General features: G+C 42.6%; 1 protein-coding gene across 6 annotated transcripts in view; it reads left to right on the plus strand.

Annotated features, from left to right (window-relative positions):
- MAPRE2 (microtubule associated protein RP/EB family member 2) overlaps positions 1 to 23,038 on the plus strand; it is a 104,582-nt gene that overhangs the window by 42,925 nt on the left and 38,619 nt on the right. For 4 of the 6 annotated variants that reach the window (XM_065053481.1, XM_013368110.3, XM_065053479.1 and 1 more), the window contains one exon: positions 21,878 to 22,005. In XM_065053481.1, coding sequence (XP_064909553.1) covers positions 21,885 to 22,005 — 121 coding nt within the window. In that variant the 5' untranslated portion in view covers positions 21,878 to 21,884. Of the gene's footprint in view, positions 1 to 1,608; positions 1,869 to 21,877; positions 22,006 to 23,038 lie in introns of those variants that run through there. The other 2 variants (XM_065053478.1, XM_065053482.1) reach the window with 2 other exon arrangements.

Raw genomic sequence — 23,038 nt, forward strand, 5'->3', positions numbered from 1 at the left:
TTTTAAAATATCAGCATGATATGACTCTGACAACATATTAGAAATACTCATATTGCTTTCCTTTGACCTGCCACCTTAAAAGTAATCTTAAAGAGTTGAATTTGGGGGTACTTTGAAAAAAAAAAAATGTTGTTAGTTATGCCCAAATATTGTTTTCTCTTTTGCATTTAACAGCCCTGAGGTCATACAGAACTGTTTAGAGACCTTGCCCATAGTCACCCTTGCTGACTTCTGTTTAGAGAAAACTGTTTGTAAACAGCTGGATTGTTTGTTTTTTCTAATGTGGAAAATGTGTGAGTTTTGATCCATGGTTGGCACACGAGGGTAGGTTTTGTTGGGGAGAAGTTCAGATCTGTTTCTGAGGATGACCAGTTAATATCAAACTTCGAAGGCTGCTGTTATTTGGGCAAGGACAGAAATGCAGAATTCACAGAGAGATGCAGAGGGAAACAGACTGGGTTGGGGATAAAAAACCCCTTTGAATGAAGGGGAGGAAGAGATGAGGGGTCATGTGGGGTGGTGCTAACAGAGCTAGCAGTGCCAGCAATTCAGTGCTACTACTTTGGCAGGATTTTTCCCTTCTTGTTTCTGACCCAAGCAAGATTTTAGAGGACATTGCCATTAAATGGTTCCTCTGTGTAAGCCAGAGAGCAGGAGAAAGCTGGTCATGTGCAATGCATCTTGACAGGTGTTTTACTGTGCTCTCCTGTGAAGCTGTGAGCAGGGATATAGAGCTTGGTAACTTGGACATCCTGGTGCTTGGGGATGGGAGGGGAAGGTGGGTGGAAAAACAGGAGGAGTAATGGACAGAGAAACAACAACAACAAAAAAACATAAATGAACTTAGATGTTCTTATGCTTTTTTATGTCTCTGATTTCTGACATCCTTGTATTCTCTTACCATTTAATATTTATGCACAATTTTGTTAATAGTTTCTCTACTGTATTGAACACAAAACCTGTTCTGGTGAGCTGTGGCCAGTGTGGCTGGCAGACAAGGACAAGCTTTGTGCAGTGGGGATGGCCAGTCCCTCCGGCACACCGAAGCACAGGGGAGATGTTACCGGGAGCTGGGCGGTGTTTTCCAATTATGCTGCTGCTGTCTGGGCGTTGTAACAGAGTAGCGTGTCGTGAGGGCTCGTTTCGTGCTCGTTGCAAAAGCTTAAGCCCGAAATAGCTCCGTGGCGTCGGAAAGAGGAGGGTAATGTTGAGGTATCGGGGAGAAGAGGATGATGATGGGGCATCGGGCTTTGGGGTCTCGGTTGTTCTCATCAAACCAAGGTGCCGTTGTCAGGGGGAGAGGAGCGGCGCTCTTTCCCGCTCCCCGAGGGACGTGTTTCTGTGCCGCCCACGAGTGCAGGGACTGGCGCGGAGGCGGCGGCGGGATAACGCCGAGGCTGTGCGTGGGACGGCGCTTTGTCTGCCTGCACCGAGAGGGGCCCGCCTGGCACTGCGGGCCCGCCCCCGCGGGTCCCCTCCGCACACACGGGGCGAGCGGCTCTTTGTGTGGGGGAGCGGAGCGGCCCCCCCGCCTCCCCGGGCGCAGCGGGGCGGAGGGCGGCGCGGCGCGGAGTCGGCCGGTTGCCATGGCGAGGGGCGGTCACGTGGGGCGGCGGCGGGGCTGACGCGCGCGGCGGGCGGGGCGGCGCGGGCTGGCGGCGAGAGTCCGGCTGAGCTGCTGCCGCTGCCGCCACCGCCACCTTCCGCACAGCAGCAGCGCGGGGCTCTGCGGAGCCGCGGGGAGCGCCAATGCCCGGACCGACACAAGCCCTGTCCCCAAATGGCGAGAACAACAACGACATCATCCAGGACAACGGGACCATCATCCCCTTCAGGAAGCACACGGTGCGGGGGGAGCGCTCCTACAGGTACTGCGGCGGATAGCGGGGCGGCGGCGGGAGGGGGGGGGGCTGCAGCGCGGGGGGCGGTTGCATAAGGCGGGCGGGCTGCAGCCCTCCCCACCCCGGCCCCGCCGGAGTGGGCGGCCGGGGGGCTGCGGCGTGCGGCGGCGCTCGCATTGTCCGGCTGGAAAGCGTTTGGTGAATAGGCTGGATGTCTGCGATGGCTCGCCGCTCCCGGGCGGAAGAAAGGCGGTTAAAAATAATTTTTAAAAAACTGGGAGAAAAAAGAAAAAAAAAAACCCAAAAAAAAAAGGAAGGAAAGAACGAGCCCCGCGCAGGCAGCCCGCTCCCACTGGAAAGAGCCGCAGCACCGCGCTGCGGATCTCGGAGGCGGCGCCGTGCGGGAGGCGGTGGCCGGGGATGGCGGGGCGCGGGCAGCCGCTGCCCGGCCGGGGCACCACACCGGGCATCGGGCGCTGCCCTGTGGGGCGGCCGGCGGCCTCCACCCCCAGCACACCGGTCTCGGGGGTGACAGCGACCCCCCGCTCATCGGGGCGGGGGTGACAGCCCCCCCGGTGCTTGCGCGGGGGGCGGGGGCGGCTCCATCCGCCACCCCCGCTGGCCGCGGCGGCCGGAGCCAGCCTCGTTTTGTGTTTATTTACCGCTTTTCTTGTTGGGGGGGCACATCCTTTGTCGCAGTTGTAGGCATTTTTGATGAATCGCTTGGCATGCGCTGCTGGCAGCGCTTCTGCATTAACATCTCTGACAATATGTTCCAGCAGATAAGCTCATTAAAATTGTTTGCATTGTTTGATAAGGGTCGCAGCACAGCCCGGAACGCAACTGGTTTTATGTGTTCCTTGCTGCCGACTCGAAGGGTGATAATACGGCCGGTAGCTCCCCTCATGTTAATGTACAGTTATTTTAAATACTGCCTGGATGACAGCAAGCTATGCCTCTGCAGAGAACACGCCCCTTAAAGCTGATTTTCAAACAGCAGGAAATGATGCTGCTTTCAAATATCTGACCAAAGTGGCGAGTTGTATGCTCGATTAGATGAAAACAAACGTGGATGACTTGGCTTGTTTGTCTCAAGAAAATCATAATATTTTCTCTTCTGCTGAGTATAACAGAATAACAGAGCTGCTACCGGCATAGCTGACCATTAATAACCTTAACAGTGAACCTCATTGTTGATCAGACGCTGACGGGTGATCTAGTAATGCATCGGAGATCCAAGTGTGTGCGTTGTTTGAATGTCACAAAATTCGGTCTGTCTCTCCCTTTGAATCTATTGATACTTTGTGTAATGAAGCCTCCATATACACTTTTAGCACAAAGTAGCAAAATTGCTTTTGGAAAGACCTGTTTCTACTTGCAGAAAGATTTGAGCTCTCGCTTCCTATACCTAAACATCAGCTGAACAGTACAAGACTCTGTTTTAGAGGAGAGCTGTATTTCCATCATCCACCTAGGCAGAAATATGAAATAGATTTGAAATTAATTATCACACATCTATTTTAGATTCTCACATGTCATAGGTGCTACTGATGGCTGTCTCACTGCTTTCCTTCAGAAGGGTTCTTTGTAAAACCTCTGTTGAACAGAATTCTCCACTATCCTTTTGCAATACGTTTGTACATGTTTTTCTGCAGACATCAACAAGTCAGTTTTCTTGTCCTTCTGCGCGTCATATCATACATTGAACTATGTCTAGAAAAGACATTTTGTGAGGCTGCTGGGTTAAGCACATGGTGACAGAAATAATTATATCACTTGCCCAGTTGTCCAGAAACTGAAGTTATCCTGCATCTAAATAGCCTTTCATCCAGAGGAGTACTCCTTAGTCTTGTAGAGCTTTGTGTCCCTATCTAGTGCAATATAAAGTAATGCAGAATTACTGATGCTAATGTTGCATGTTATTTTGGAGCAATAAATAAATAATACAATTCTATATATTTCAGAAATAAACCTTTAGTGCACCAATGAAAATTTCCACTGGGGAATCCTATTTACATTCTTGTTGGCTTGTGGAAACCTACCCTGATCTCTGGAGTCATGACACCCATATCTGTTATTTTTCCCCTTTCTCCAGGGGGAAGAATGATACTTAGTTCTTAGCTCTAAGTACTTCATGAAGTAAATTTCAACTATAACTGAAAGGAAACATGAAATAAAACACATGGAAACTGTGGGGAAACTTCTCCTTGATACTGGAAGAGAATAAACTTTTAATTTCTGTGAAAACCTTTTAGTAGCTAGACTAGTTTGGTCCTTGGCAAGTTTGATTTGCAGCAGAAGATCACTATAACAGGCTAGTAGCATCAGTATTGGGGCTGCTGCCCCACTGGAGTGTTGGTGCCATGGTGACTTTGAAACAGATGTATGGGGCAGCCTGGATAACTTCACCATATGACACATCAACTTGCTATGCCTCTGACTGTTGGGATGGTTTGTTTCATTTGTATCTAGAAATATGGAATAACTATGTAATTAAACAGTCTGGAGCATGACATCAGATCAGCAGTTGTACAGATCTCAAAGTGCGTACTTTGCTCGCAGTATGCTTCTACGTACTGCAGCTTTGCTCTTAAGTTAAACTGCATCTGCTATACGTAGAGAGTTTCAGTATTTGCCTTTCACTTCTCTTACCTGTAGTATGAGAAATGCTTTCTCATGTTACTTCTTTTAGCATGCTCCATTTCATAAATATTTTAAAACAGAAGTAGTGTTTGTTGATCAGAATAAATTTGTGTTTAGCAATTTACATATTCTCAGACTTAAAGAAAACCCCCAACCTTTACTGTTTCAAATACCAGCTCCTACCAAAGACTTGATATCCAGCTCCTGAAGCAGATTTTAGAAGACCTGAAGTTTATACCATTTTACAGACTAGGAAGCTGACATGGAAAGAGCTGCCTTAAGTTATCCACTAGCTGAGGATGCAGCAGGGAATTGAACCTATACCACATGAGTCCCAACCATGTGCTCCATATTTGAAGCTACAAATAGTTTTCCCAAGTCTTCCAAAGGACATATTGTATTTTGCAGACTGGGACATACGGGCCCGAGGTGTTAAGTTTCTCATCCAGCCTTATTTAGCTGGTAAATGGAAACCAGGCACTTTGGTGCCATCACAGAGAGATGTCACCTTTTGGAGTAAATAACTGTAATCAATCTGTATTTCTCTAGTGAAATGCTGTTTCAGGCACCCTGGATCATGAGTCTGACTTTAAAATCTGGTTGGAACTGAGGTGTCATTTTGTTGACCCAAAATAGATTTGGGCTCATTTCTGAGAACAGCATTGCATTTAATTATAGCTTTACTTGTATGTTCAAAGAAGACTGAAAAAAATCAATGAGAAACTAAATAGACAGCTGTGTGGAGAACAGTTTTAAGCAGGGCATGTCTGCAGTGTTTTTTTTTTTTTTGGCAAACTCTAGGCACCTTGTGTGGTTGATCAGCTCATTGTGTATTTAAAAGCTAGCTGTATCAAGAGTTTGAATATTTCCAGTTTGAATGGCATACCTAGACTAAACCACTCTGCTCTAAAAGGGATGAACTGTTGTACCTTCCTGTGCAGGATACCACGCCTCACTTTTGGTTTATCAGTGTACTGCTAGAAAAATGGTTTTCTGGTCCTTTATACCCTGGCTGTATTGAAGTTTATACCCAGAACTTTCATAGGGTTGGTGGGGGGAGGAGGCCAATTTCCTGCTTATTTTGCTTCAGATCACTAAGCCAAAAGAAACTAAAACAAACAAACGAAAACCTTTTCCTGACTATGAGTATGTACCTTTTTAATGGTATCTGTTTTAAATATTTGGTTTTTCTAAGTGTTGCCTTCCTTTTAGAAAACATTAGGCTGCTGCTGCACAACAGTGCAGCGCATAAGAACGAAAGCTGGACGGAAGCGGCGATTTCCTCACCCGCCACTGAAATAAGCTGTGGGGTGTTACGGAAAGTATCTGGCTGTCTGAATTCACTGCAGTGGGAGCTGATAAGTTCCATGCTGAAAGTCGAGATTTACGTTGTAGGAAAATCTGTTTTGGTCTTTGCCTTCCCAACTCCCGATGGAATTGCTGGCTGCCGGCTGGCCCCACATGGGCCAGAGCATCCTTCCTTCTGCACCACACATCCCTGCTGCTGTCTCTGGCCACTCTGTCCCTTCCACATGTGTGCAGCTTTACTCAGGGTGCAGAGGGAGAGACTTACTGCTTTGCCTTACTTGGGCAGAAGGCGTTTCTTGCTTTAATATCAGGTTCCATTGAATATGGTAAGTAGGTGATTCTACGGAAGTAAAACAGATCATTTGTGTTGTTCAAATTGATAGGTTAAGGACAGGTTTCTTGCTGAGAACTGAGGAGAAGGTACATAGTAAAAGCAGTGAGCTGTCTTCTCACTTCATAGTACAGATGGGCATGACTGTCTTCATCCTCTGAAACTGTAAATACTAGTCAAAGCAAATGCTACTAAATATACTAGTAACTGAAACATTATTTCCAGAAGTGTTTGCTCTTGGCCTAACTGCTTCTGTTGCAGATCATGAGAATTTTGCCCTAGATTTCACTGGAAGCAGGAAAAAAGCAATAATAAATGTTTGTTAAGAACAACAGAAAACAAATAAATCGCCAAACAAAACCACAAACAACAAACCACCACCACCACCACTAACATAAATCATACCACATAAATTTGGCTTGAGCTTTCCTAAAAGTAGTATTTGTGATAACCACCTTGTCTGTCAAGCATCTGGGTTGCAACAACATAGTTACTAGCTACCCAAGACAAGCCCACCCTGATGACTTACAACCCACAGCTACTAGCCGGTGTAAGAGGTAACACGCAGAAATCTTTCCTTGGTTCTTCCGAGCTTATGTACCCTCTATTTTCTTTTCTTTCACTTTCATAAAGCTGGCTTCTTGCTGCTACTGTTCTCCTTTAATCTTGTTTTCTGATTAGGGAGTTCTCTGCCTAGGGAGAGCTGGTTTTGTGTCTTCTGCTGGGCAGGTCCAGCTCTCAAAAGGTACAGAGAAAAATTGTGTGAAGATAAATGCAGTCATGTGTGATTCCCAGTTAAATGTCTCAGATGGTTATGAGGATGACTCTGCTCAATACTCCATCAGTAATTTGAAGCCCGGATATTCTGTGTGTGCATTATTGGGCTACCTCTCTGGACCTGGATTTAGATCTTACTTGAAGGAAATATCTTCACAGTGTTTTGGGATTTGAAGATATTGGTTAAAATCAGGTAGCTTCGAGGGGGACAAGAAGGGGAAGAGAACAATACTCCACAGACAACCCTGTTGTGTAAGGAAACGAAAGTAAATTTCAGACAGCACCATCTTCTCAGCTTGTATCCATGCAGTGTCACACACACAAAAATATAAGAGTACACCTAATTGGTACCCAGCCTCTGTGGGTTTTAGAAACATCCTGTAGGTAGGAGGCTGCTTTCTGTTTTTTGTTATGTGATGTGGGGTTTTGTTGTTTTGTTTTGGTTTTTTTAAAAACTACCTTGTTGATCTGTATAGCAACAGCACTGTGTTTCTGGCATGCTAACAAAAAAAAAGGAGCGAGTTTAGGAATTGTGAGAGCTGAACCTCAGGCTGTCACTTTTAGAAAGAGATATTTTGGCTTCTGCCTAGTTTATTCAATAGAGCCTTCCTGGAAAACAGGCACTGAAAAATGTGATGTGTGGTGAAAGAAAGGTGATTTGGAGTTGGTGGTGGACCAAGGGAGCCTGATTAAATCTATTTATTTGAGTTTTTCCTCTGCTACACAAATGGCTGGTTTGAGGGAAATGCAGCTACCTCGTGACAGGCAGGCTGGACCACAGGAACGTTCTCCCAGGTGACATACCTGGTCTAACCTTCTGAGGTATAAAACTTGTTTTGGGAGGCAGTAAGAAAAAATAAGTGTAGTAGGTTTACATTTCAAGCCTTGCCATTTGAATGAGTGACTTTTAAAAAATATCTTCAGAGGTTTTGCCATTCAGGCTTGTCAGGGGGAGACTAGTTTAATTTGTCAGTCTTTTCTCCTTCCTCATGCCCACAGCTAATTATAGCAAACGCTTGGTAAGGAAGAAGATAAAATCATGTGCCAGCTTTTCGTTTTGGGGATGCAACTTTCAGCCTTTGTTTGATAATTGAAAACGAGTGGTCTCGCCACATCTGTTCTCAATCACGCAAACCGCTGAGCGGGATGGCACGAAGGCTGCAGCGTGGCGTAAGTGTGGCGGCGGCAGCGAGACTCGTGCTGCACCCAGGACAGCGTTTGGGAACTTGCATCCTCCTTGCTCCCCAGATCCTGACCTCCAGCTAGAGGCACCGATTGCTTGCTTTCCAGTATCAGTGCTAGGGAACGTAAATGGAAAACATCCGTGTTTCTTCTGCGGATGGTGTTAGCAGAACACTGCGTAGCTGTTTGGGTCCTGCTCAGATTTCTGCTGCCTGACTCATTGATAAAGCATCTTCTTCATATTGTTTCATTATAATTAGGTGGGAGGAGAAGGGGAGTATCAGCTATAAAAGTTTACTGAGCATGCATTTAACTGTTGCGTTTTTAAAACCGGTGGCTCTTTTATTTTTAATGCAATTCTGTCGTCTTCATGCTGTTGAATATCTAATTCAAAATGAAAATATTGCCTGTAATATTTTGACAGAAGCTTGTCTAGTTTTCTGGTGGTATTCTAAGTTATTAAATATTTGGTAGAGAAGGCTCTGTACATGGAAAGCACACCCATTAAAGGGCTCAGCGTAACTGCTTCAAAATTATTTTTTTGCTTCCCATAGAGCCCCACGCTTGGTGAAGGGTGCTTTTGAGTTAAGTTTGTGTTTTGGTTTGGTTTGGGTTTTTTTTTTGCTGTGCTATCCAAACAGGAAACATAAACGTTCATCAGTGAGCAGAGACTGAAGGATGTAGCTTCCGTAGGAAATCCTACAACTGTGCCAAATCACTCTGCCTGGAGAGGGATATGCCATGCAGGTCGTGCTCTTGATCTTCTGGCTCTGCATACAACTGCCTTGCATTGCTTACGTGTGTTGACTGGGAGAGGGAAGGGGGCTGAAAGATGAGTGAGGCAATGGAAGATGTACCCTGTGAATTTGGATCCTGCATATGTGGAGGGGCAAGGACAGAAACACTGCTGTGAGCTTGTGTGAATTTAAACAGAATCTTAAAGTGGTTTGGAAAGATATTTAAATAGGCTATGCAAACTGAAAAATTCTCAGTTTGGTGTTTGTTTGAGATTTCTTCTTCGTAAAAACTGGGCCCTCCTCCAGTGTGGCAATTGACAAAGGCATAACTTACTTTGTTCTGATGGTGTAGTGTAAAGCAATGCTGTATGTTCCTGGTTTTCCATATAGTTGTGTGTATTGTTTCAGAGGTTTAATTTTTAGTGTTATGTTTCTTGGCAATTTGGAACCCTGAGAGCTAGTTAGTGAGATCTGTGAACTTCAGTCATATCTTTTAGGAGTAACTCGAGTGACTATTCCCCCTACAGCAGGGTTTCTTAGTACCATACAGATTTCTTACCCAAGCAGCTGTAATTTTTCAGAGATGCACATCAATGCAAATTCTTGCCTGTCACTCTGGAATGCGGTGTTGATGCTCAGAAGGGCTTGCTGGCAGTATGTATTAAACAGTTTTTGGGGAATGAAAATTCATTTTAGGCAAATTTCACATGGTTGTTAAGCTTCGCTTCTTAAGGTTAATCTCCGTGGAGCTAGTCCAGCAACATCATGAATAAGAAGCACTGAAATATTTGAAGTAGAATATGCATTTGTTTTACTTATGGATTCAGTGTTACACAAATCATAGCTTATTAAAATAGCTATAGAATCTGTGAGTAATTGTTTGTATGGGAGTGGAGTACATAACCCAGTGATACGAAAGTCCCGCAGGAGCTTTCATACACAGAAGGACTATGGTATCTAGGAGTGCTGAGAATGTGCAGGCAGTCAAATCATAACTGTTTGAATGTAACAGATAAATTTTCCTAAAAGGACAACATTCACATGTAAATAGCCGTTCTGTTGAAAACCTTGTTATGCAGAATGGCGTTAATTATATTTTACTGAATTATTGTTTGGAGTCCACACCACTCCTTGCCCATATTAATGTTTCAAAGTTATGCAAGATGTAGGTTTTGAATCAGGATCTAAACCCACTGTTTTCAGTCAATACATTCGTATTGTGCCAGTTGTCAGACTCAAGGATGCATAAGGAGTGTTTTCTTCTTTTTTCCTTTAATATATACTTCTGTCTGCAGAAGTTTGGCTCTCCAGTGTACATTTTTAATCCTTGGTCCCCAAGTGAGAAATGAGTTTCACAGCAACGATGATGCTGTAGTTCTACCTTGACTCTTAAGCAGCTCTATTTTTTATATGATGAGGTAGATTTTTTCCACTATCACCTTGGGCACCCCCTCCTTTAATTGTTCCTGAAGTGCTATACAGTGTGGACCTGGTGGTGCTGTGGAAGGAGATGAACATGAGTCAGCAGTGCGCTCTTACAGGGAAGAAGGCCAACCCCATGCTGGGCTGCATTAGCAGGCATGTAGCCAGCAGCTCCGGGGAAGTGATTTTTTTTTTCCCCTCTGGTGCTTCTGAGACTGCATCTCACATACTGTTTCTGAATTTGGCCTCTCCAGTTTCAGAAAGACGGTGACATATTGAAGTGAGTAGGGGGGAGGGCCACCAGAATGGTCAGGGGGCTGCAGCAAGTGTGTGCGGTGGGTTTGGTCAGCTGGAGAAGACAGCTCAGGAGAGAGGAAGATCCCATTGCAGTCTTTAGCTGTCAAATGAGGGGGCATGTAGAGAAGATGAAGCCAGGTTCTTCTCTGAGGTGCACGGGAAGAGGTTGAGAGGCAATGCCAGTCAGCAGCTGCAACAGTAGAAAGGGCTTTATATACTGGGAGAAAAACTTCACAGCGAGGATAGTCAAACAGTAGAAGAGGTTCCCTGGAGAGGCTGTGGAATAGCTATCCATGGAGACTTGAAACTCAGCTGGATGAGACCATTGTCAGCCTTCTCTTGCTGGTTTTGCTGTGAACAGGAGGTTGGAGCAGATATCTCTGGAGTTCCCTGCCTACCCAAGTGACTTTATGATCCTATTCTGTAACTGTAATAGGCATAAACAGCCCTTGAGTTCAAAACACAGCGCACAACATGACTTAATCAGGCACGTTAAAAGTGAAAGGAATATCACATAGCAACAAATTTAGCACTACCACCAAGGTAAATCGCCCTATCATCAAAGTTTCAAATGAAAAAGAAAAATGTGTGTATGCAGTCTCAGTTCAACTGTATCAGTTTCAACTGTTTTCTAGCTTAATTCTTGCAAAAGCTGTCTTGCTGCTGCAGTGTATTAATTACTTTATATTACATTCTCTAAATCACTAGGAGCAACTTCTGCAGTTTCGTACCCGGGGATGACCAAAAGTTCCTACATACACAGTAGAGCAAAGGGATACTTTTGCTATGTCATAAAATTAATTTGTACTTTGCAATTAGACATTGTCTTGAAATTAAAAGCTGATAAATCACTCTCTGTGCTTTTAATTATTTACATATTTTTTCATGCAGAAAATATTAAGATTATTGATAAGTTTAATCTGCAGAAAATGTTTAACTATGAGCATGACTTAAACTGTGTCAGATGTGTGCTTAGTTTGATGTGCTTTTACAGGGAGTGGTGCAGAACTGTTGTGTTGAATAACCTACAGCAACACTGAGAGGGCTGAAGAAACTAAATATTGACATTGCTGCACAGGTTATTACCTTCTTTACTGCACTTATATGTAGTCAAAGGTAATTCAAGCAATAAACTTTTTTTTTTTTCTCCACATTTATTGTGGGAGTTGAACTTGGTAATGTCACCATTGACCAGCTGGAAGCAATACACTTTAGGAATTGACCTTAAGATATTCCATGAAAGGAGGCTAAATCCTATTAAACAGGACATCTATGCTTCTCTTAGTTTAAGGTACAAGGCTTTACTGGGGTTCATAGGAAAAGACTTGTAATTGCCAGTAATTCTGTTCTTACAATGACAGTTGCATCAAAGGGCTAAATACCATCTAAAGAACATTATTTGGGAAAACAAGGCTTTGGGGATTTCCCCACCTAGCTAGGCAGAAGATTTTAAAAGTTAAATCTAAAAGAAGACACTGACTTCACAGACCTTCAAAGACCAATACGGTTGAAAAAACAAACAAACAAACAAACAAACAACAAAAAACAGTTTTGGGGAAGCTTTACTTGGTGCTGGTAGTCTCAGCAATTGTGTTGGTAGTGCAACAATGGTAAAATAAGTTTGTGGTTACTGGCACACAGCGAGAATAATACATTACATAAATCACAGATGGTTGAGCTAGCATGTTCATAAAGGGCAATTTACTCCATGAAGGATTAGTGAATTTTAGTTTTAGTTGCTCCAAAACTAATTTAGCAGTTAAGCAATTGCACTTAGAAGTTCAGCCCTATTCTAGATAGTCCTTGGTAGGATTAATTCTTAAGTGCAAGTCATTTGCTGTTAATATCTTGAGCACCAGAATAATTTGAGTGTCTCCTTTTCTATTATAGTATTAACTCATGAGAATGAAGGGAGAGGTCAAGTTACTTTGGTAACCAAACCCAAAATTAAGCATTGTGGCTGGTAGTATTAACACTAGAAATCTTTATAATGTTAGTAATGAACTGTAAAGAGTTTGCACAAGCCAAAGGCAGGGCTATTTATTTGAGCCTGTTTCAATAAACTCAGAGATGTCAAAACTCTGAGATTTTTTTGTATTGTTAATTTTGGTCTAGCTTTCTTCACCACTGCTGGGGAGAGAAGTGGGAGAAAGGTTGAATGCAGAGCCTAGGAAAAGGCCGTATAGTGTGTTGTATAGTGGTCTGCAGAGGCAGCTCTGGCAGGGGATCTGCACATGGTTCAGGTCGCAGCCATCTGCTGGAGAGCTTGGCCCTAGAAACCTGCGCACTGAGTGTCCTGCATACCCAGCAGAAAGCCCAACACTCGTCCTTTGAAACCCAAATGGCAGCAGAGCTGTGGTAGCAGTGGAACCCTGGACAACCATGCCAGAGCTTAATATTTAGCATTACAAAAATACACGGCCATGTTTTAGAGAGTGATGCACCCCTAAAAGCAGCCAGCACTGTTGCCTGTTGCTTCATCTGTTGTCACATGCTTGTTTACAACTGCAGGGTAAAGGTGGCTTAAAATAAATGTCGTCTTATACCCCTGCTCAGTGTCGTCACCTTCCTGCCACGATGGCTTGCTGAGGGACAGAGCAGGGCTGGCTGCCAGCTCTGTCCTGCAGGCTCTGCTCCAGCACCTTTGCCCGTGGCTCCTGAAATGGCTGCACTGGTTGCACGAGCAGTTGCAGTGCTATTTCTTGTCCTTTCTCAGATGTCACATCAAATGCCTTCAAAATGCCTGCTCAGAAGGTGACTTTCAAAAGGCCTTACTTTCTGCAGTAATGGAGTTGGACTCAATCATCTTTGTGGGTCCCTTCCAGCTTGGGATATTCTGTGATTTTGACATGTGTATATTAAGGTTAGAATAAATGTTGCAGTGCATAAATCAGTGTGTATCTGCATTCGTTTTTAAAGTGAAAGAAAGAAAAGTTGATGCATGACAAAGTCCTGGTGCTCTGTATACTATTACATCATTTGCCAGTAGAAAAGGTGTATTGAAGTCCCTCTTTTAGCTAGTGCCAGAACTTTCCCACGGGAGTGCTCTCAGGGTTAACTTTGCATGCCTTGGACAACCAGACTTTAACAAGTGTACTGCAGTCTCCCATTAGGAAACATCAACTATGTGTTAGGAGACAGCCATTGCACATCCCCTTGTTTAATCCTCCTGTTTTCCCTTCTTCCCAGCCTTGTCCTCCTCTGAAACCCATGGATGCACAGTGCCGGTCTCCTGCTGAGTCACTGCCTCACTCCCTGGGCTCTGGGTGGGGGTGTGAGGCACTTGGAGGCTGCTCAGGCCCCCCCTCAGGAGGGCTGTATAGTATTACAAAATCTAATTTGCCATTACGTTATGGTTGGAGTAAATCAGCACGTTACTTTAGCCTTTCACCTCCGAATGTATACGTGTCAGGGGGGAGGAGGAGGGTAGCAGAGCCCGGGATAGGTCAAAACTAAATTCATTTGGTGACTTCATCTGACTCTAGCTAGTTGGCTCTCATCCCTGCTGAAACTCCCAAGCCTTGTCCATGGCGTTTTCTGGACTTAAAAGGCGGAAATGGCAGGAGTCGGGAGCAGCGGGCTGCCTGCCCTGCCAAAGCTGCTGCTGGGCGGCAGCGCGGCTGCTCTGCCGCTGGGTTACGCCTCTGATGTAGTGCCTCGGGTGCCCGGCAACGCTGTTTTTTCTTAATCAGGGTTTCTGATTATTTTTATCCCTTCCTAATCAGGGGCAGATGTTTCCCTGGTGTAGACGCAGGTGACTGCTCAAATGTGTGGGTGTATCTGCATCGTTTTGCCTGGGAGTTCATGTGCTGCACTCAGGTGGGGCAGTGGCTTTGGGGACAAGCTCTCCTCAGCTGCTGTCTTCATTTTTTAGTAAGTCCGTATTTGCTAAAGCACTTGGGAATCTACTCTCTGAAAATATGACTACTCATCCATCATCTAGTGGGAGCAAAAAGATTGGAGGTCCCCATGTTGTTCTCAGAACCCAGGCCAGGAACTGAGGCTTTTCTCTCAAGGCATCCTCTCTCCGCCATGATGAGTGTACTTAGCACTGCTGTTACTTTGCATTAGAGAACTTTTAAAACTTCTTAGAAATCCTTCAGCAATAACTGCATGTATGCTTAGTAATTTGTTATTTTCCGTATGACAAAAAAATAATAACAAAAGGAGAATTAAAGCTCCCATGTTTGTCTTAGTGAATTGAGACTTTGTTTCACAGAAGATTAGATGTTGTTTTATTCATCAACTTTTTCAAGTTACAAAATGGTCATAGATCCTCTTCTGTTGTCTAAAATGTAGGTGTTTCTAATTGACTTGGGTTTACTGTATAAGTCTGGGAATTATTTTTCTCTGAGTCAACGTTTTTTCCCTCCCCACAATCCTTGTCTGTTGTGACAAGTAGTTACCCACTTCTATTGTGAAAATTTTACAGGTTGAATGTGTTCCTTTAGGGCATCAGAACAGCAATTCAGGCTTAAGATCTTGGAGTTGAAAGCCTTGGCTGGGGGTTGGGTAATAACTGCAAGTAAAAGCAGTTATTTTTTAATAACTGCAGCAGATATTTTTTTAATATCACAGCCTTGCCACGCTTATGTTTCTCTCATTCTGCCCACTTCAAAGGTTTTTGTGGTTCCCTGTGTTAATGAGTGCTTGTTCAGCACCAAGCGTTGCTATTGCTTTTTTCCATGGAGGTGCAGTTTGAGGGTGCTGTGCACTGCTGTGGTTCACTCCTAATCAGTCAGAGTGAATACACTTTTGTGGAAATGGTGGCAGCCAAAGAGTCTGAATTGCTTCCATTTTGCGTAAGCTGTTGATGTCTGCCTTTCTTGAACCTCTGTCCTTTGTCAATAATGTATTTTTATTTAGTTGAGGTTTTTTTCTCATAGAAATGGATAAGCAGCCTTTCAGAATATGTAGCTTCTTTCAGCCTCAATTAAGATATCATGTGGTTAAGTGCTAATATCGCATCGTACTTTTGGAGGCAAAGGTGAACCCTGAAGGAGAAAATAAGAAGTGTTAGTATTGCTGTGGAGACCTGATATTATGTATTATGTTGCCATACAGTTTCAGTGGCAGCAGGAGGAATGAAGGAATGAGAAGGTAGTCAGAGAAATAAAAAAATCTTACGCTATGCAAATATGACAGCCAGATTAAAAAAAAATAATAATAATAAATAAAAAATCAAATTCAAGCGACTTAGTGAATGTGGCTTGTCCTCCTCAGGTGCCCTAAAACATTCCAAGCCCTAAATCACTTTATTGGAATTTGTAACTGTTCTTCTGATTTGAATGATCATAGCTGGGTAGTGAATAAACTTAAAACTATTTTGTAAAAAGTATCCAATAGACAGTGTAATACATTGGTAGTTATTGGGCCATCTCAGAGGTTTTGGCTCCAACTCTGTATATTGTTTGAATACTTTTGATTGTGTTTTTTCAGATTTGGGGGAACTGAATGTTTGGAAAAGAACCAGTATTTTTCTGCCTCGCATTTGTTTTTTAATTTTTCTGAAGCTGTATGTACCACAAAACAGCGCTACCACCAGTCTTTATAAGAGTTACTCAGATTTGCGTCTAAACCAGTCCTTGAGACCCATCATAAAGGTTTATGTAGGTCAGAACATCCCAATGCTGGCATGCAGCCTCTGATTTAAAAGAACAAAACTTAAAACATGCCCTGATCCAAAGTAAATCTCTAGCACTCTAACCTCGCTTGCGTTTAAACAGGGAACTGCAATGAGAACAATAGAAAATATGCTGTTTGCAGTGTTAAATGGTAATCCTGCAATATTCAAGCGATCAAACTGTACATGGATTGCCTCAGTATAGTCTAGACTCTGTAGCATGCTTTGCAAATCATTTTAGGCCTTCAAGTCAGATCCATTTTGGGAAGTTTAAATGGCATTCAGAAGTGAGATATGTGAATATCAGAAGATTTTTAACATTTCAGGGCCATTTAGTAACATGAGAACAGTGCACAAGAGATCTGACATTCATAATTTTAAAAGGTGTGAATTTCTTCTCATATTACAACCAGAAGGATTCTTTTCTCCTTTTCTTCTTCTTTCTGTGCCAATATTTCATTGTCATTAATCTTGAACTGTTTGAATTTCTGACTAGGTAGAGCCTTTATTTTGTTTGCTGCAAATATCACCTCGGTTGCAGTGTTCTGATGTGAGGGCTCTGGCCGTGGCCAATGAATTTGCTGTGGGAGTACAGCAGAAGTCAAAAGGGAGAGTAAAAGCAGTCTTGTCAGAACTGTGCTGGAGATTTTTGTGTTGTTTTTCTGTCCTGGGGACTCCTTTTGGTAAAGACAGCCTCAAGTATAACTGGTCTCTAATGGCTATGGTGAAGGCTGTATGCAGTGAATGGTAAAGAAGCAGGCAAGGTCCAGCTGCACATCACCTGCCATTTCAGGATGATATGAAAGGATGAATTTTCCTTCTACAGGGATGTGGCCACCGGGGCTGGCAGGTTTCTCCCTTCAGGCATTTTTGTTTTTCTGTAGCTTTCATCTAGAAAGCCTTCCCAACAGGAGCTACAGCAGTCTCACTCAGCTACATCTCAGCCTTTCTGCTCTATCTTCCGCTTCAGTAATTATTGATGTGAGATCTTTTGTTTTATTGGCAGTATCTATCCTGATGCAATCAGGTGCCAGCTTCCAGAAGGCTCCTCTTTGTATTGTCACACAGGCTTTCTACTGGGTTTAAAAACTTAACATCCTACCGTACCTAATTGTACAAATCAGGAAGGCCTTGCAGGTTGAGAGGTGATGGCACGTGTGATGAGTTCTTACACTGCAGATAGATTAATTGCTGTAATCCTTCCAGTCTTGCCATTATTACTGGTTTGGCATAATACAGCGTCTGCTGTCAACAACTGTTAGTTTCTCCCTGGAAAAACAAATATGCCTCTTGCAAAACTGTCCTTAAACACAGCTGGTTAACACCTTGTAAAAGTTGCAGTTATCTGTAGCAAGAGCACTGGAAAGTGCCTAATAGCTGAACATTTAATGCTGCATGTAATGCCTTAAAAAATTAGTACTCCTTTGAGTGTAGTGTTTACCATCAGACATGCTGACCCAGTATATTTCTGATTGGGGAAACTACTTAAGCATGATTTTCAGTATCTAACTAGTCCTCTGAACTCAGGTCTGTGGTGCTTAACTGTGCATGTGTGAAGTGTTTTTCTGAAATAGCCTGGACTAATATGTGAAGATTCTCCTATGGCTTGTTTGTATTTACTGGCAATTAGAATTTCAGTTTCTTTTAAGTAAAACAAGGCAGAGGCCTTTGTGGTTAGGCCGTACTGTAACAGCCAGTGCTTTTTAACCTCCATCTGTGTGCTCTCAAGTGGGAGATGTGATGTGCTACCTTCAGTCTGCTTTTACTTGCTGCAGAACTGCCAGGCAACTTTTTAGAAGGTGGAAGCTTAAATATCTCAGCGAGGTAGATGCTGTTTTTTCAGTCATATATAAGCCTTATCACAGACTTATGCGTGAGTGCCTTCAGCCTAACCAAAGGAAAGCCTCACAAGTCAAAAATGGAAATAATGTTATTGGGACATAGAAGTAAGTTGTTAGCTACTTGGCTATTCACAGAATACAGCCTGTAAGTCTCCATCTGCCCAGCCGCTCTCTTGCATCACCTTACAGATGTTTATTAATATGTGCTTTGAATCTAGATTGTGTTTTTCAAAGCAGTTCAGCACGTGGGGAACTGAGTCGTGGAGCAAACCTTGGCCCAGCTGTGGATGTGGAGCACAGGGGTTGTTGCCTGTCACCAAGCATAGTGGCTCTGCTACCTGTGCCTGGCTCTTCTTTTTAATTCTCTTTCCTATCTCTCTCTCTCTTTTTTTTTTTTCTCTTTTTCTTTTTTCTCAAGGTCTGTCTGTGTGGCAAACAGGATATGTGTACATCTGAGCACTAAATTAGAACGTGCTTACTGTAAAGGAAACCTTTCTCAGCTGAGTTTATTTAAGACATTGCCATTGGGGGGTGGGACAGAAGCAGCAAAGACATGGTGAACTCTTATGAGAAAAGAGGCCGTGAAAGATTCAGACATGTTAACGAGTCACTGAGAATAAATGGCAATGGCATGGTTTTGATTGTTGTTTTTTTTTTAACAGAAATTCTGATGCATTTTGCATACTTTTGTTTAAAATTGTATTGATACACCCTTGTGCTTTTATGTGTGTACAAATGTGAAGCTATTGTCTCTAACAAATAGCCTGAACTTTCATTTGACTCGTAGACCATAATTCATTTGCAGACACAGCATAAGTTATATTACAGACATCCTTAAGGGTATTGTTGTAAAACTCAAGGTTATTCATTTACTCACAGTTTCCTGAAGTAGAATTCTCCATCCCATGAACTGCAGCAAAGAGGTTGTTTGCTCTCCTGTCATCTTGTAGAAGTATAGGTATTTGTCTTTACAGTTCCTTTTGGAAGAGAATGATGAGGGAATTTCTGCTTCCTTCCTGTATGTGGATTTTCTTGATCTTTTTAACAGAGTAGAATTGCTGCTTTCACTACTGGTAGCTGATGGTTGTTCTGAGCTCTGCCTGGCCTCCAGAGGACAATCAGATTTGGATGAAGTAGTGACAATTGCAAATCGGAGTAGCTTTATTTCAAATGTTAGCATCTAAATTTCTTTAGCTTCTTTAGGAGTGAGTGGACCGCTCCATATTGATCTCTTGATTTAATATTAAACTCACTATTCTGAATCTTAAGAGATTATTCAAGTCGCTATTAAGCTGTTGCTTGAACTGATCTTACAAACAATACTGAAGATGTTAGTTTAATAGTGACAGTATCTTTTTGTTACTTCTTGGCTATATAAAACGGCTAGGAATAATAAAGTAAAAGCCATGCTAACAGTGACAGTTTAAACTTCAGATGCCATGAGTAACAAAGGTGCTGTTTGTGCTGTGCCCAGTCCCTTCCTGATGCTGAAACTGAGATTACATGGTTAGCCATTACGGTGTGGTTTCAAGAGTAAATGGGCACTCCCTGTTTCTAAAACTTTGTTCCTAGCGCCTGGTTCAATCCAAGCACTTCGTGTGTGCCAGTAAAACGACCTTTGTGAACTGTTACAGTGAATACAGTGCTATGTTCATACAATTAGCTGTGCTGTTTGGGAGCTGGCGGGAAGAACTGAACAGGCTGAGGACAGGCTCATTTCTTCCGTACTTTGGAGATGCCCATACAGAAGTGGGTAGAGGGGCAGCCTGGGTCTGAATGAATTGCTGGCAGTAATAGCCTGACTATTGGAGCATGAAGTTTCTGAGCTTTCTTGAGCTTACTTTCCCTTACTGGTCTGTCTGGTTGGGGTTTTTTTGCCTTTTTTTTGTGTGTGTCTTTTTTTTCTTTTTTTTCTTCTCATCAAGCAAATTTGGGGATTTTATATTTTGGATCTTAATGTCAGTAGATCAAAGTATCACAGGCTCATTTCACTTGGAAGAGACCCTCAGGATCATTGAGTCCAACCATAACCTAACCTAACTCTAGCACCAAGCCATGTCCCTCATCTAAATGCCTTTTAAACACCTCCAGGGATGGTGACTCCACCACTGCCCAATTTGAATGATCTTCTGTTATTTGTGAAGTTTGTTGTGTAGTAGATGACCTGTTTTATGAACTTTGTCATCTTGTGTTTTAAACACATTCCCTACTGTACATACTTACACACTGATATGTTACTGTGTCAAGTTTCATTGCTAGTGGGTTTCTTACAATTTTTATCTGGGTTGCTCCAGAATGCCTGAAAAATGGATGGAGTTAACCTGCAGTCTTTATGTTCTCTGCAGAGTTGTCTATCAAGCTTCAAACAGTTACATTTTTTGCAATTTGTCAATGGAAATAATCCATGCAGACTTCAGATCCCACTGGAGAGATCCTACTCTCTTTCACTGAGGAAGAAGGTTGAGGTCCAAGGCTGAGGTGGCAGGGCTGGCACCAGTTAAGTTTAGCTACAAGTTGCCACTAGACACAAAGGAGTGCAGTCCCCACCAAACCCTTTCTTTCCAAGAATAACAGTGCAACTTTGACTGTTTGATCATTTCTGTAACGCCTCATACTTGGATTGTTACTAGTGGACTTCCTGAAGTCTCGGGAACATTATTTATACTTTTCGTGAGTTATCTTGACTCTGCTCTTTGAAACTATTGATGAGATGAACTTGAATGTGATCGTGTTTAATCTTGACAATGTCTTGCAATAGAAACCTGTAACTAGTGTAGAATAACGGGGAATACAATCGAGTAGTATGTGTTTCCAGTCTATGCATTTAGAGACTGGATGGTAAAAGCTCCTGTGAATTAGACCTGCTTGCAGGAAAGGACCGTAGCTAACTTGAAGGATCTATTTAGGTTGATGTGGCTATGAAAACTTCCAGCAGGGTGCCATTTTCCAAGGTCTTGGTGAAACATTATCTGAACACAGTCTGAAACAGTGTGTCTGCATCCAAGGAAGACTGCTTACATGACCAGCAAGCGAGCTCTGACTTTGTAAGAGACTCAGAAGATTGATTTGTTTAATCTAGCCTACCTCGGCACTGGGACAGACTCTTGAGTGCTGTCCCTAATGCAATATGGAATCAGCTCTGGGGAAGAAAAAGCCATTATAGCTGGAAGGTAATGTTGGCAGAAGAACAAATGGGTTTAAGCTGAGAGGAAATGTTCTTAATGATTTAGAGGACTTTGCAGCAGCTTTCCAAGCAGACGGTTGGGAGTGCAACTCTCAGTTACTTTCAGGATAGAGGTTGCTAGATTGATAAAAAGGATTGTCTGCTATTCACTCTGTGACTGTTAGGAACTGAATTAATGATCCAAAAGGCCCTCATCCCAGTAAGAAATTGGTATTTAAGTAGAACATCTACATCTTCTAGAAGTTATCTGGAAACTAAATACTGGTTTAGGCAGTCTGCTCAACATGCCATGGCAAAAAGCTGAGGGATAGACGTCAGATCACTGTATTTGTACAGCACTATGTAATGAAATCCCAGGTCTGTGATGCTGTCTGTTTATCTTTAGGCTATGTCTGATTCTTTTTTCCCTGCCTTATTAGCATTAAGTGGAATGCTGTATGTTTATGTGTTCTTTAAATTCACAATATAAGCCACAGAAACGTGTTCATAGATTCCAACAGGACACTGAGGAGGCCATGTATCATCAACGAAGAAAAATTAAGCCTCCTTTCTCAATAAATAAGAGAAGGTTGTGTAGTGATGCAGCATTTCCTTCTTTTTTTTTTTAACAAGAAATGTAAATTCATTGTATCCAGAAAATAATTATAAAAATGTCAATAATACTTTTTTTCCTTTTTCTTTTTTTTCCTAGTTGGGGAATGGCGGTCAACGTGTACTCTACCTCTATAACCCAAGAGACTATGAGCAGACATGACATCATCGCATGGGTTAATGATATATTAGCTTTAAACTACACAAAAGTCGAACAACTCTGTTCAGGTAAGAAAGCGCGGTATGCTCTACAAATGTTTATTTTAAAACCACTCTAGAAGTCTGATTTGTTGAAAATAGATAACTTTTGCATAAAACAGTTACTCTGGGAAGAGAGGTGTACGTGCAAAGGAAACGTTTTTGTGTTCATGTTAGTCAAGGGAAGATAAGGTACCTCGAGAAAGCACAACAAATGTAGAAGTGAATGTGATGAATGTAGCAGAAGATACATAGGAGCAATAAAAAGGCTGACTAAGCAAGAAAATAATAGCATGATAAGCTTTTGTATTTTAAAGCTAGCAGGGTGGTATCTTTTTAAATGGAGAGTGGACATAGCTGAGAAAGAGACAAGTAGAAAACCAACACCCTGGGTAAACAAAATTCTCCAGCACCTTTTCCTTCCTGGTAAGAGTCCTGAAATCCCTGCTGGTGTTTGCAGGAAAAGAGCACAAGTGTGACTGTGGAAAAAAACCATGGATTTGAGGAAATGAGCCTTTCGCTGCTGTGAGGGCTTTAGGAGTTTGTCTAGAAAATCTGCCTGTTTCTCTTTAAATGTAACTGAACTCTTGTTGTAAGTAATGTTGGTAATGAGCCCTGAAAAAAATTGTAGGAGTTTGAATATTTTGGACGTTTTGTTTAATCAGAGTGGCAACTACAAGATAAGTGTTAAACAACAGGGTCTGTAACTAGGTGATGACTACAAATGACACAAACTAAGGTTGATGTTTCACTGAGAATACAGATGCCCCTGGGGAGTGATTCTTTCTGATTTCGTACTGTGATTTTTAAATTTGAAGATGTTTGTGTTGGAGGAGTTCTAACTTCGATTGCTACTTCCAGACAACTGCCATGCTGGGAATATCTTACTTATGAAGACAGTGCTCTAAGTACACAGAACTGAAACCACATTACCACATTTCAGCTATTTACTGGTCCAGCTGAAATGCATAAATGGGGTCTTATGAATATATTTGAATTTACCTACCATTCTGAGTAATTTTTCTTTCTCAGAGATGTTCCATGAAAGGTACAGAAAATCCTT

This window comes from Columba livia, chromosome 2, assembly GCF_036013475.1.
Source record: "Columba livia isolate bColLiv1 breed racing homer chromosome 2, bColLiv1.pat.W.v2, whole genome shotgun sequence".
Classification (NCBI taxonomy): Eukaryota; Metazoa; Chordata; class Aves; order Columbiformes; family Columbidae; genus Columba; species Columba livia.